Here is a 14794-nt window from a genome sequence, read left to right on the forward strand (position 1 = left end):
AGAGATGCACAGAGACACACACACACACACACACACACACATGCCATACGCAAGCACGTACACCAACACACACAAACACACCATAATCACACACCAACGCACACCAACACATCATAAAACACAGACAAAACTAAGCTACTGCTTAGACTGACTGTCTCACACACATCTCTCTGTCTCTCTCTCTCTTTGACACAAGCGCATGACGCACGCGAGCACACTCACACACACACACACACACACACCCACACATACAGTCTTTGTGTGTGATAATGGAAGCCTTCTCTATGTGGGACAAGGTTATGATTTACAGCCTTGTGGTTAGAGCAGAATGCTGACAGGAATTCTCAGTTTCTCTCCCTCCTTCCCTCTCTCTCTCTCTCTCTCTCTCCACTATCATTTTCCCTCCACCTATTCCTCCCTCCTTCCCTTTCTCTCACTCCCTCCTTCCCTCCGTCTCTCTCCACTCTCTCGTTCATCTCAGTGAGCGATCCAGAGTTTCCACTCCTCTCTCCAAACCCTCCACTGCTTCTCAGACACTAGTTTAACTTTCCAGAACATGTGTGTGTGGTGTGTGTGTGCGCATGCTTACGTTCTTCTGTTTGTCGCTATCATCCCTGACAGTATTGATTGTATTGACAGTATTGACAGTATTGATTGTATTGACAGTATTGACAGTATTGATTGTATTGACTGTATCGATTGTATTAACTATTGTGTCCTGTATTGACTGTATTGATTGTATTGACAGTATTGACTGTATTGACTATTGTGTCCTGTATTGACAGTATTGACTGTATTGATTGTATTGACTGTGTCCTGTATTGACTGTATTGACTGTGTCCTGTATTGACTGTATTGATTGTATTGACTATTGTGTCCTGTATTGACTGTATTGATTGTATTGACTGTGTCCTGTATTGACTGTATTGACTGTATTGATTGTATTGACTATTGTGTCCTGTATTGACAGTATTGATTGTATTGACAGTATTGACAGTATTGATTGTATTGACTGTATTGACTGTATTGATTGTATTGACTATTGTGTCCTGTATTGACAGTATTGATTGTATTGACTGTATTGACAGTATTGATTGTATTGACTGTATTGATTGTATTGACTAATGTGTCCTGTATTGACTGTATTGACTGTATTGACAGTATTGATTGTATTGACTGTATTGACTATTGTGTCCTGTATTGACAGTATTGATTGTATTGACTGTATTGATTGTATTGACTATTGTGTCCTGTATTGACTATTGACAGTATTGATTGTATTGACTATTGTGTCCTGTATTGACTGTATTGTATTGACTGTATTGACTGTATTGACTGTATTGACAGTATTGTGTTCTGTGTCCCAGGTGGTCGTTTGGAGACGGAGGTTACCAGGAGTATGACTTTAAACCTCCCTACAACAGCTCCCTGTACCCTCCTCTACCAGACTCCCCTACACAGGTGCTCCTGCCCAACAAAGTCAAATACAAGTACCCCCAGCCAGGTACGGTAATCCACCTCTATACTGGTTTATAGGATTCATAGTATATTTATAGTATATTATATAAAAATAGCTGGTTTTACAGAAATCCCGGTTGGAAGATTCCCGGAATCAGGAGGGAATAGGCAGGATATCTGGGTCCTCCAACCTGGATTTCTGGAAAACCGGGGAATTTTGGGAACGTTGCCAAGATTTAGCAACCCTATCTGGGAGTCTCACTAGGAATGGATTGGGACATTTTGGGAAAAAGGACAATTGAATGCTTTTCTCTTTTCCCCTCTCCCTCCCCTTCCCTCTCTGTAGGAGTGTACACCGTCCTGGTGTCTGTGTCTAACCATTATGAGAACAGAACCCAGCGCATTGACATGCACGTCTACAGCATCCTTACCCACGTCGAAATAGAAACAGAGCCTCGCCTCCTCCAGGCTGGTCAACCAGCAGCCTTTGAGGCTCACGCCTGGCCCTCAGCCTATGGCATCGTCTATACGTGGGATTTTGGCGATGGCTCCGCCTCCAGGGAGGGGCCTCAACGTCGGGTCAACCACACCTACGGGGTCGGCCACAGTGGCGTCCATAACGTGTGTGTGTCCGTCAATAATACAATCAGCTGGACGGAGGCCTGCGCTGAGATGTTGGTATTCGAGGATATCAAAGGGTTAACGGCGACCTCCTCCGCCCCGACCGAGCTCAACACCCCTACGATGGTCTCCGCACACCTGGAGGCAGGTAACAATGTCACCTGGAGCTTCGACATGGGCGACGGGACCATGGTGACGACGGCGGGTTCTGAGGTTCCGCACACCTACGTGAAAGACGGGAACTACACGGTGAACGTGACGGCGTGGAACGCGGTGAGCGCCCGCTGGACCCTGGTGCCTGTCCAGGTGTTCGTGCTGCAGGTGGTGAGGCTGGAGCCTGCGGGCTGCATCCGGGAGCTGACCCAGGTCGACTTCCAGGCCTTGGTTTCGGGGAATGCCTCGTCTCACCTGTATGAGTGGAGCTTCGGGGACGGGACCCCTAACCAGACCCACCTGGGCAGCCCCAGGATCTGCCACACCTACAGGGGCAGCGGGGACTACCACCTCTCCCTGCTGCTGTCCAGCGGCGTCAACAAGGCCAACTTCTTTGCGTGGGTGTGCGTCCAGCCAGCGGTGTCCAACGTGACCCTGACCCCAGAGAAGAGCAACTTCATGCTGGGGGAGGAGAGCTGGTTCAGGGCCAGCACCTGGCCAGACTTCAACTACACCTACCTATGGGATTTTGGGGTGAATGACAACTCTACACCTGTCCAGGGCCATCAGGACATAATGTTCACCTATAAAAGCCCTGGTCAGTACCTGGTGACGGTCACTGTGTCCAACAACATATCCTGCAGTAACGACAGCGTCCTGATCCAAGTCCAGCGGCCTGTAGGACCGGTTCTGATCCAACATAACGGGACTAGATCCAATAACCTGACTCTGAGGGAGGTGTACCTCTTCACCCCCTCTTCGCTGACACCCGCCAGCCTCTACACCTGGGACTTCGGCGATGGCACGCCCCCCACACCCGGCCTGAACGTGACACACGTCTACAACGTCTCTGGAGACTTCAACGTCACGCTGACGGCGGCGAACGTGGTGAGCAGCAACCACACCCGGGTTGCCGTGGCGGTCCTGGCGCCCATCCGCGGCCTGGTGGTCAACGCTGATCGGGTCAACGTCCCGATAAACGCCACAGTCAACTTCAAGGCTCACCTCGAGGAAGGCGACGGCGTGCGGTTTTCGTGGAACCTGTGCGACGGCTGCACACCCAGGCTCCAAGAATGGAAGACTCATTACACTTTCAGGTCGGTGGGGACGTACAACGTCATCGTGACGGCAGAGAGCGACGTGGGCTCGGCCCACGCCAGCGTATACATCTACGTGCTGCGGGAGCTGGAGGGGCTGCAGATCCAGCCTGAGGAGGAGATGGGGGGCGAGGGGGGGTGCTGCTACGCTACGAACCGTGTGCTCCACCTCCAGGCCGCGCTGAGGGAAGGAACCAACATGTCCTTTAGCTGGAACCTCCTCAGGGAGTTGGAGCCGGTCATCGCTGCGCTCAACCACAGCGGGAAGACCATCCAGGTCAACTTCTCCACCCCTGGTCCCTGTGACGTCTCCCTGCGGGCCACCAACCTCCTCGGAACGCTAGCAGTGAATAGAACCATCCAGTTCCTCGATCCGGTGGGAGAGCTGTACCTGGAGACCAGCGTCAATCCCGTGCCGGTCAACTCCTCCACTAACCTGACGGTGTTGGCCAGTAAAGGCTCGGCCCTGCAGTACCGATGGTCGGCTGATGGGGGCGCTCTAGGCTTGAATGAACCCTCAGTGGTTCATTGGTTCACTAGTCCAGGGATGAAGGTCGTTACCGTGGAAGTGTCCAATGAGGTCAGTTCCGAGACAGTGTCGGAGGCCATTGACGTCCAGGAAGTTGTAACGGGAGTGACGTTCTCTACGACTAACGTCACGGAGCAGAACTTTGTGGCCACCGGCGTCAACGTGTCCCTCCACGGAGAATTAAGGACCGGCACCAACGTAACTTGGACCTGGCTGTTGCCGGGCAGAACAGAAATGGGACGGAGGGTGTCACACGTTTTCCGGGAACCAGGGCTGTTCACCGTTATGCTAAACGCTACCAACGACGTTAGCGGTGAGGCAGTTTCCAGAGAGTTGACGGTACAGGATAAGATCCAGGGGTTGGAGCTGAGGGCCAGTAAGAGGATCGCAGCAGTCGGGGAGAGGGTGGAGTTTACCATCGCCAAGGCATCAGGGACGAGCGTTAGCTTCATCCTCAGCATCAGTGGAGACTCGACCGTGTTCGGCCTCAACCAGACCTACGTTCACCAGTTCAGCCGGGTCGACACCTACATGGTCAACCTGACCGCACACAACCAGGTGAGATACAGGAGTTCCAGGATAGAATGCTATGGATCGTGTTTAGATTACCTTTTTGTATTATATAAATGACTATTTATTTTTATTAAGCGTTTTATGTCGTTGGTGTTTTTTCTCGTTTGTGTTCGTTTACATTTCAATACAAGTTTTGTCTTGTTTTACCGTAATCTCCTAATTTCCCCAGGTGAGTTCTGAGCGGCGCCACCTGCAGGTGGAGGTGATGGAGCCCGTGAGCAAGCTGAGTATCCTGGACTGCTGTGATGCCGCCATGCCTGTGGGTGTCAAGAAGACCTTCGTAGCCGACATCCTGACGGGGAACCCTGTGACCTTCCTCTGGACCTTTGACCTTCACCACCTTCCCCTTCACCACATCGGGAAGGAGGTCAACTACACCCCCGACCAGGCCGGGTCACTCACCATCTACCTGAGGTGAGGTACCAACTGAGTATGGGGCGAGCAACACAAAGGTTGTGGGTTCGATTCCCGCTAGGATAACAATACTCTCTGTTAAGGTACCAACTGAGCCTTCCTTGCAATGCGAAGGATGTGAAATAACATTTCCTAAAATTCCCAGTTTTTCCAGAAATCAGGATTTCCTGTTATATACCCTTTTTGATTTCGGGAATCTTCTAACCGTGATTTTTGGAAATGCTGGAAATGTTGGGAAAGTTACTGTAATTTTGCAACCCTACTAGCAACGCCAAGGTTGTGGGTTCCATTCCCGCCGGGGCCACCATTATGAAAATCTTCACTCTCTGTTACATGTTGCTTTGTATTTTCTATATGCTAAATGATATATTTCTTAATGCATCCAGGGCGTTCAACTTGCTCCACGGCCAGAACATCACCAAGCACATCCAGGTGCAGAACGTTCTAACAGAGGCCCGGGTGGAGGCCCAGCCCAGAGACACCTTCATCAACAAGACCGTGATGCTGACGGCGGGCGTCACGCCGCAATCCACACCCGTTACCTACCTCTGGAACTTTAGGGACGGCTCTGCGCCCCAGCTCTCTACCACCTCCTCTGTTGGACATGTGTACGCGCTCCCAGGTCAATACCTGGTCCAGGTACTCTAGCTTTATGTGATTCATTTATTTATTATCAATATGTTTCTTGATTTTGTAGGAATGACAGCAAACCCAATTTCTCTGTTCTAGGGACTTTCTATAAGTACAACTATAATAAACATGATTTCTGCTGTAATACAATTTCATTACACAAAGCTACACTTATGATTTTATAACACCATTTTATAACTCTAAGGTGATTGTCATTCTTCCTCCCACCACTAGGTCATTTGCAGCAACCTAAATAAGTTTCTACTTTTTACTATGATAAACATTATTTCTGAAGTCAATTTTACAGAAAGTAACAGTTTTGATTCTCCTTCCCACCACTACTGTAAACCAACCCCTAAACCAATTTTATAACAAACACATCTTGTAACACAGATTGACTGTAATTCTCCTCCCCGCCACTAGGTGAACTGTAGTAACTTGGTGAGCTGGGTGGTAGCCTGGGTGGAGGTGACCATCAGGGTGTTGGAGTGTGAGGAGCCAGAGGTACAGATAGTCCAGGCTCCCAGGCTAGCCATCTGGCGCTACCAGCCCACCCTGGTGGAGGCCAGCGTGGACCTGAAGGGTTGCGTCCGCTACGGGGCCCAGTACCTCTGGGAGATCTTCTCCACCCCGCACTGCTGCAACGACCACGACTCGGTACCACCTTTTTTTTAAATGAACACTACATGTATTGTTCCGTATTGTGTTAATTATCCACTGTTAATAATACAATCTCAAACAATTTACCCTTTGCTAAGCCCCGCCCCCCTTGGGTACTGTTGCATCCTTTGAAAACGTTCTGGGGCAGGGCTTGGGGCAGTGAAGGGTCAATTGTGCATGTCAGCAGTTAAGTTTTCAATTTAGAGCACTTTCAGTTCAGAGCAAAAACTGTCATGATGATGCGTTGTGATTCTATCCTATTCTGTTCACCCTCCGGCTTCCAGGTGGCAGCACCTCTGGCCTCTAAGATTCCTCTCCCAGGGGAAGTAGACGTGCGACGGCTGCAGCTCTCGGTGCCCAAGATGGCTCTGCGGTCGGGGAACTACTCCCTGGTGTTCTCCCTGTCCTACCAGGGGGTTCCCCTGAGGAAGGCTGCCTGTCTACAGCTAACTGTCATGGTCGCCCGCCTTGTACCTATCATAGAGGGAGGGACCTACAGGTAAGAGGGGCAGATGCCATTGAAGGAGTAGTTCAGGTTTTTACAATAAAAATAAATTCAATAAAACACAATGAAATCACTGATTACAGGCCAAGCTAAAAGTAAGATTGAAAAACCTTAAAGGAGTAAGTAGTTAAGTATTTTTAAACTTTGTTAGATGGTTCCTCAACCTGGAAGTAGTTTATGGACCAGGATAAACTGTAATCCAGACATTTACATTTACATTTTAGTCATTTAGCAGACGCTCTTATCCAGAGCGACTTACAGTTAGTGAGTGTATACATTTTCATACTGGCCCCCTGTGGGAAACGAACCCACAACCCTGGCGTTGCAAAGCGCCGTGCTCTACCAACTGAGCTACAGGGGATCTAGCCAATTGTAGACTACTTTCAGAGTGAGGAACCATCTACCATCAAGTTGTAAAATCCTGAACCACTCCTTTTATGGGTTTTTTAAAAGTCAACATCCATTGTTTTGTTTTAAGATCCTTCAATTATCCCTTTTTATTGAACTTTAAAAAAAGCTTGCTTTGATTTGCTACTCACAGGGTGTGGTCCATGACCCAGGACCTGCAGCTGAGTGCTGAGCAGAGCTATGATCCCAACATGGACCTAGACAACCAGTCACTACTCAAATACCACTGGGAATGTGTCAGTACCTCTAAGGTAAGGACACGCTGATCAGTCAACCAATCAGATGGATTTTATGAAGCCCTTCTTAGATCAGTAGTTGTTATGGTTACCTGGCCTAGACCCCAAAAAGCAAGCAAAACATAAGCCAGAGCACAGTGACCAGGAAGAAACGTAGAGAGCAACTGGCTCATGGGAATTACAGGAGTTACAGATCATTAATCATCCAGATATCTATGTTTTTCAGAGTCATCAGTCCCTATAGGACATAATTACACTTGAATAAAAGAGGGTTTGGCTTTGATTGAAGCACTTGATTACTGGCGAGGAGATGCGTTGTCAGGCAGGGCCTGTGTTGTGTTGGTACTTGGTAGAGTATGTGAATATTTGAGACAGACAGAGCTGAAGCTAGGTAGAATGCTTTCAGACCCTTCTGACTGTCTCTGAGCCTTGTGAGGAATCTCTACTGGGAAAGAATACTCTCTCTTTTTCTCCTTTCTCTCTCTCTCTCTCTCTCTCTCTCTCTCTCTCTCTCTCTCTCTCTCTCTCTCTCTCTCTCTCTCTCTCTGTGTGTGTCCTAGCTCCTGCTGTGAAGGAGAGATTAGATATTTATCAGTTGTACGACTTGTGCGTCATTGACTGTGTGTCCTGTTCAGAATAAAAACATAGTCCACACACACACACTGTCTGTAAGTCGCTTAGGCGCTTGTTGACATTAGTCCAAAACCCCTCTCTCCCCTCGACCTCTCTCCTCCATACTACTTGTGTTATTGAAATAAGACTGTGAGTTTTAACGCTCACAGTGGATTACCAGCCTCTGCTGCCATTCAAATGTTCTCTAACAGTGAAAAGCAGAAAGTCAGTGGTGCCCAAACAGTGCAGTGACTAATAGTATTAAACCTTCAGCTGTTTCCTTTTACTTTCTCCCGTTGCTACTCTACTCCTCACGCTTACAGAAGGCTTTTTCATTCCACTGCCGTTTACGTTTTTCCTCTCCGTTAAACGAGGGAGTGCTCTCTCTCTTTCTCTCTCTCTCTCTCTCTCTCTCTCTCTCTCTCTCTCTCTCTCACTCTCTCTGGGGCCTTGCGTAGGGCCTTGTGGAGGATTATGGGTAGTCCGTATGGGCCTCTTTGAGACAAAACAGACTTGGAACGTCCAATCAAATCGCTCTCCCTTTGAATCTCTCATTTTCAAACTGTTGTCATTTTCAAAATGCTTTTTACTGGGGGAATTCAGTGGATTTGTAATATGGAATTGGTAGATTTGCTAGAAATTATTATTTTTTCGATATGTTGATATATTTGAGTTTTTAGTCTGTATAATGTTGCACAATTGTCATCTTGTATTGAGGATTGGTAATTGGTTTTAGTGAGCACAAGCTTGGCTGGTCTGAAGAGAACTTGGGTTTAACGGTGTCCTGGCAGGAACACCCTGGGGCTGCACAGCAGAACACAACTACCGGACCCATAAGCATGTGTAGCGGGAAGAGAGACGGTGTGAGTGTTCTGGGAAAGTGTGTGTGTGTGTGTGTGTGTGTGTGTGTGTCTGTGTGTCTGTGTGTCTGTGTGTCTGTGTGTCTGTGTGTGTGTGTGTGTGTGTGTGTGTGTGTGTGTGTGTGTGTGTGTGTGTGTGTGAGGGAGAAATGCGTCTGCCAGGTTATGTAACTATGAAGAGATGAAACTCAACATTCCACAGCCTGTTCCCCTCCCAGTTTGATCTCACACACACACAAACACACAGAGCTGTGGAGCAGGGGCACCCAGCTAGCTAGGGGTAGGGAGTGTGTGTGTGTGTGTGTGTGTGTGTGTGTGTGTGTGTGTGTGTGTGTGTGTGTGTGTGTGTGTGTGTGTGTGAGGGGGACAAGGAGGAAAATTGAGAGAGTACATGAGGGAGGGAGAGAGGGAGGGAGAGAGGGGGAGAGAGAGATCTAAACCAGTGTTATCTGTGTCAATGTAATAAGTGTGTCCAAACTGCTCCACTCACTAACAGACTGAATAGGAAATAAAGAGATGTCCTTGGACCAACATTCCCTCACCTTAGAAAGAGACTAGTGGTGATGACATCACTGTTGTCTGGAACCAATAATACAATAATAATGTTGGATGAATGTCAGACGCACACACAGACACACACACAATCATTTATAAATCAGATAATCATTGTTCTCTCCTCCTCCCAGGGTCCATCTTACTGTTCCAGTCTGAACTTTGGTCTAGGGTCCAGTGGTCCTGTCCTGGGTATCCCTGGCTCTGAGCTCCAGGCAGACGTAGAGTACACCTTCAGACTGACGGTCCACAAGGAGAGCATGGCCCCAGAGTCTACTATACAGACCGTGAGTCCACCCACAGTCCCACTCACAGACAGATGAAATCTTTACTATTCTATCCAAAGCTCTGTATTGTCTGCGTCTCTACATTGTCCTTTGTAGTCTGTTTTTTTTTTCATTTCATTTTTTGGGGAGGGGGGTGGGGGTAGAAGGATTACTTTTATACTATTCCAAGTATTCCTTAAAGAGGTAGGGTTTGAAGTGTCTCCGGAAGGTGGTCAGTGACTCCGCTGTCCTGGCGTCGTGGGGGAACTTGTTCCACCATTGGGGTGCCAGAGCAGCGAATAGCTTTGACTGGGCTGAGCGGGAACTGTGCTTCCGTAGAGGTAGGGGAGCTAGCAGGCCAGAGTTGGATGAACGTAGTGCCCTCGTTTGGGTGTAGGGTCTGATCAGAGCCTGAAGGTACGGAGGTGCCGTTCCCCTCACAGCTCCGTAGGCAAGCACCATGGTTTTGTAGTAGATGCGAGCTTCAACTGAAAGCCAGTGGAGTGTGCGGGGTGACATGAGAGAACTTGGGAAGGTTGAACACCAGACGGGCTGCAGCGTTCTGGATAAGTTGTAGGGGTTTAATGGCACAGGCAGGGAGCCCAGCCAACAGCGAGTTGCAATAATCCAGACGGGAGATGACAAGTGCCTGGATTAGTGCCGCTTTCTGTGTAAGGTAGGGTCGTACTCTGCGAATGTTGTAGAGCATGAACCTGCAGGATCGGGTCACCGCTTTGATGTTAGCGGAGAAAGACAGGGTGTTGCCAAGGTTCTTTGCACTCTGGGAGGAGGACACAATGGAGTTGTCAACCGTGATGGCGAGATCATGGAGCGGGCAGTCCTTCCCCGGGAGGAAGAGCAGCTCCGTCTTGCCGAGGTTCAGCTTGAGGTGGTGATCCGACATCCACACTGATATGTCTGGCAGACATGCAGAGTGTTCTGACTCCCATAGCTACCACATTAGCATATTATCCATCCATCATCATTAGCAACGCAGTCTACTACCAAGCAGGGCTCCTTACAGCTTGAAGTGCTATTAAATCATTTTCAGTCTGAAAGAATACGATAGGAAATGTGGTTGTAGCTCCGCCTTGCCCTCTGCTACGAACTGCTACTTGATACTTGACTAGGCTATGTGTATTGGTCCGGGATATCCGGGATCCTTGGGACGTCCCTACCCCCATTGAAGTTGAAATTTAAAATGGTTATGATAAGGCTTAAGGTTAGAGTTAGGTTAGGGTAAGGGTGGTGGGTTAAGGTTAGACTTAGGGTTTAGGGTAGGGACATCCCAACAATCCTGGATAGCACTGACCTATGGAGCTATTGTAATAAGTAGAGATTGTCTACATCAAGTCAACTTGATTCTAGCCTGGTTATCGGTCTGTTTTGTGCTAACATTCCATGCCACGCCTAGCATGCCCTGCCAAACATTGGCATATGACACGGACTACAAGGAGTGGAATGTTAGCACGAAACAGGTCTGGATTTCAGGCAAACCTGGATCTCCAGATGGGGAGTAAAGCAGGACAGAGTGACGCCATGGAGAGGAAGGAGAGGAGGGTGTATCGGGGTGGAATGAGACACACCCTTCGTCTCAGAGGAGTAATCATGATTATCATCATTCTTTTTCTGAAAGATTAGAGGGCATGGGGACTTGCTCTGGTAGATGTTTTGGGAGAATAAACTGTCATTCGTTAGTCTGTAAACCACCCTACTGGCATGCTAGTCTCTCCCCCCTCTCTCTCTCAACCCCCCCCAACCCCCCTCTCCCTCCCCCTCTCTCTTTCTCTGTGATGGAGGGAGACAGATTGTCTTTGTCAGTCTTGTTCCCTGAATTACAGATAATGAGCTCCCAGTAAATGGACTGTTGAAGTTCTCTCTTCCTTTCTCTTATTTTATTTTCCCTTTCTCTCTCTCTCTCTCTCTCACTCCTAATCTCCCCCCTCTCGTTGTCTCTGTCTGTCATAAGTAGATTAGGGTAGAGTGCTGCCATATGAAGTGTAGACAGTAATTTAGGTCAAATAAGTGGACTGATAGCTGCCTGCCTGTCTCTGTCTGTCCGTCTGTCTGGTGATGAAGCTATTTTCTCTTCTCTCTGAGTGGTCGTTTCCCCATGGTGGAACAGTGTGTGTGTGGAACAGTGTGTGTGGAACAGTGTGTGTGTGGAACAGTGTGTGTGGAACAGTGTGTGTGTGGAACAGTGTGTGTGTGGAACAGTGTGTGTAACAGTGTGTCTCTCTCAGGTGATGGTCCAGAGTGGGCGTATCCCCATGGTCTATCTGGAGTGTGTGTCCTGTAAGGCCCAGTCCATCTACAAGGTCAGTCAGAACACCTATGTCTACCTGGCTGGAACCTGCACCAACTGTCACCACTTCCACCGCGGGGTAAGACGTGAAAGTGTGTGTGTGTGTGTGTGTGTCTCTCCTCTGGTCCTATCCCCTTGTATTACTTAGCCACTCAGAGTCAATCAGTGTCCCCCTGTCTCAGTAAGATGAGGTCAGTGTCCCCCTGTATCAGTAAGATGAAGTCAGTATTCCCCTGACTCAGTAAGATGAGGTCAGTGTCCCCCTGTCTCAGTAAGATGAGGTCAGTATTCCCCTGACTCAGTAAGATGAGGTCAGTATTCCCCTGACTCAGTAAGATGAGGTCATCACACCACAGCTCCACATTTCCACATCCTCTCCTTTTTTTCATCCTCTCTCTCTCTCTCTCTCTCGCTCTATCTCTCTCTCTCTCTCTCTCTCTCTCTCTCTCTCTCTCTCTCTCTCTATCTATCTCTCTCTCTCTCTCTCTCTATCTCTCTCTATCTCTCTCGCTTCCCCAGTCTCTCTCTGGGCTATGTCATCAGTGTAGAATGGGAGTTAAGGATCATGTCCCAAATGGCACCCTATTCCCTATGTAGTGCACTACTTTTGACCAGAGCCCTGTGGTCAAAAGTAGTGCTCTGGTCAAAAGTAGTGCACTACATAGGGAATAGGGTGCCATTTGGAACACGCATGAGATGACGGTGGTGGGTGTGAGTGGTTAGATTGAGGTCACGCTCACACACACACACACACACACACACACACACACACACACACACACACACACACACAGCCACTGCCTCTCTAGACCTTTACAACTGGGATTTTAAGTCCATTAGCTGCAAAATAGACTGGCTGACGTTAGAACAATGAAAAGTTGAAAGGGCAACTACTGAACCCTCTAACTCTCACCTCTCATCTGCTCTGTGCTGTTTAAAGGGTCAATCTACGGTTCAAATAACAACAATGCAGACACCCCGCCACTATTTTAGTAAACAGCTGAGGGATGAGGCTGGAGAAATGTAACCACTCCCGAATTCATAGACAGAACTATGGATGCCAGTAGTGACCATCCCATCCATGATATTATAGTGGAACCATGTTTTATGGCTTTACAGTGTTTGTTTAAAATGTTATTTACTAACATTGGAATAAAAAAAGCTTATATTTTGGGTTCTGATGGGGTACGACAGTTGAACTAAGCTCATGAGGCATTTATAAGTTATATTCTTCAAGAATCAATGGGTATATATCATTAATTTAAATGATGATTGGCCCTTTAATATTGGAGTTATAATATAATGACTCTAAAACATCTCAGCATGATCAGAATGACCCAACCTCTCAGCATGATCAGTATGACCCAACCTCTCAGCATGATCAGTATGACCCAACCTCTCAGCATGATCAGTATGACCCAACCTCTCCTCTCTGACAACAGTTTAGACTAACTATGAACATTAATATAACATCTCATCATGATCAATATGACATTTACATTTTAGTCATTTAGCAGACGCTCTTATCCAGAGCGACTTACAGGAGCAATTAGGGTTAAGTGCCTTGCTCAATCAACAGATTTTTCACCTAGTCGGCTCAGGGATTAGAACCAGCGACCTTTCGGTTACTGGCACAACGCTCTTAACCACTAAGCTACCTGCCGCCCCAACCTCTCCTCTCTGACAACAGTTTAGACTAACTATGAACATTAATATAACATCTCAGCATGATCAATATGACCCGACCTGTCTTTTTAACGAGACCCTGTTCCTGGACTCCAGCAGACATTAACTCTCTCTCTCTCTCTCCTCCCCCCGTAGTGTTGGGCGGGGGTCACCCTTCTTAACCAGACCTTGGTCCTTGATTCCAGCAGTACCACGAGAGCCATTAACTCTCTCTCTCCTCTCTCCTCCCTCCGTAGCGTTGGACGGCTGTCACCCTTCGTAACGAGACCCTGGTCCTAGACTCCAGCAGCACAACAACAGGACGTGACGGTATGAACCTGGTTCTCCGCCAGGGCATCTTGCGAGACGGAGACTCCTACGTCTTCACCCTCCACGTAACCGATGGCAACATGGACCGCGAGGGCGTGGCGTCCATCACACTGCAGCCCAACATGCCCCCGGCAGGCGGGGACTGTGACCTCCGAGCGGGGGGAGGAGGAGAGGGGGGACTGATCAGAACACTGGTGGACAGGGTGCACTTCAACTGTTCAGGTAGACACACTCTATTCTACTATACTCTACTCTATTCTAATATACTCTACTCTATTCTCCTATACTCTACTATACTCTACTCTATTCTACTATACTATATTCTACTATACTCTACTATACTGTATTCTACTATACTATATATGGGGCGGCAGGTAGCTTAGTGGTTAAGAGTGTTGTGCCAGTAACCGAAAGGTTAATCTGTCGATGTGCCCTTGAGCAAGGCACTTAACCCTAATTGCTCCTGTAAGTCGCTCTGGATAAGAGCGTCTGCTAAATGACAAAAATGTCAAATGTAAATGTAATACTCTATTCTACTATACTATACTCTATTCTCCTATACTATACTCTACTCGATTCTACTATACTATATTCTACTATACTATAGTCTATTCTACTATACTATATTCTACTATCCTAAACTATATTTTACTATACTCTACTCTATTCTACTATACTCTACTCTATTCTACTATACTATATTCTACTATACTATATTTTCCTATATTCTATTATACTATATTCTAATATACTCTAATATACTCTACTATACTATATTCTACTATACTCGACTCTATTCTACTATATGCCACTATATTCTACTATACTCTACTCTATTTTACTATGCTCTACTATATTCTACTATAATCTACTATACTCTACTCTATTTTACTATACTCTATTCTACTATACTATATTCT

The 14794-nt window shown here is 47.5% G+C and overlaps 1 protein-coding gene across 1 annotated transcript in view; it reads left to right on the forward strand.

The window, feature by feature from the left end:
* Positions 1–14096, forward strand: part of LOC311118871 (polycystin-1-like) — a gene marked incomplete at both ends in the record, with an annotated part of 23919 nt that extends 9823 nt beyond the window's left edge. Inside the window, 10 exons of the mRNA XM_084193636.1 lie at positions 1368–1504; positions 1805–4416; positions 4601–4845; positions 5232–5484; positions 5899–6132; positions 6420–6634; positions 7182–7299; positions 9443–9595; positions 11818–11958; positions 13802–14096. Of these exons, the coding sequence (XP_084049762.1) occupies positions 1368–1504; positions 1805–4416; positions 4601–4845; positions 5232–5484; positions 5899–6132; positions 6420–6634; positions 7182–7299; positions 9443–9595; positions 11818–11958; positions 13802–14096 (4403 nt within the window). The remainder of the gene's footprint in view (positions 1–1367; positions 1505–1804; positions 4417–4600; positions 4846–5231; positions 5485–5898; positions 6133–6419; positions 6635–7181; positions 7300–9442; positions 9596–11817; positions 11959–13801) is intronic.
* Between the last annotated feature and the right edge of the window lie 698 nt (positions 14097–14794).

Source organism: Coregonus lavaretus (genome assembly GCF_964263955.1).
Source record: "Coregonus lavaretus genome assembly, contig: HAP1_SCAFFOLD_7333, whole genome shotgun sequence".
NCBI classification, from domain to species: domain Eukaryota; kingdom Metazoa; phylum Chordata; class Actinopteri; order Salmoniformes; family Salmonidae; genus Coregonus; species Coregonus lavaretus.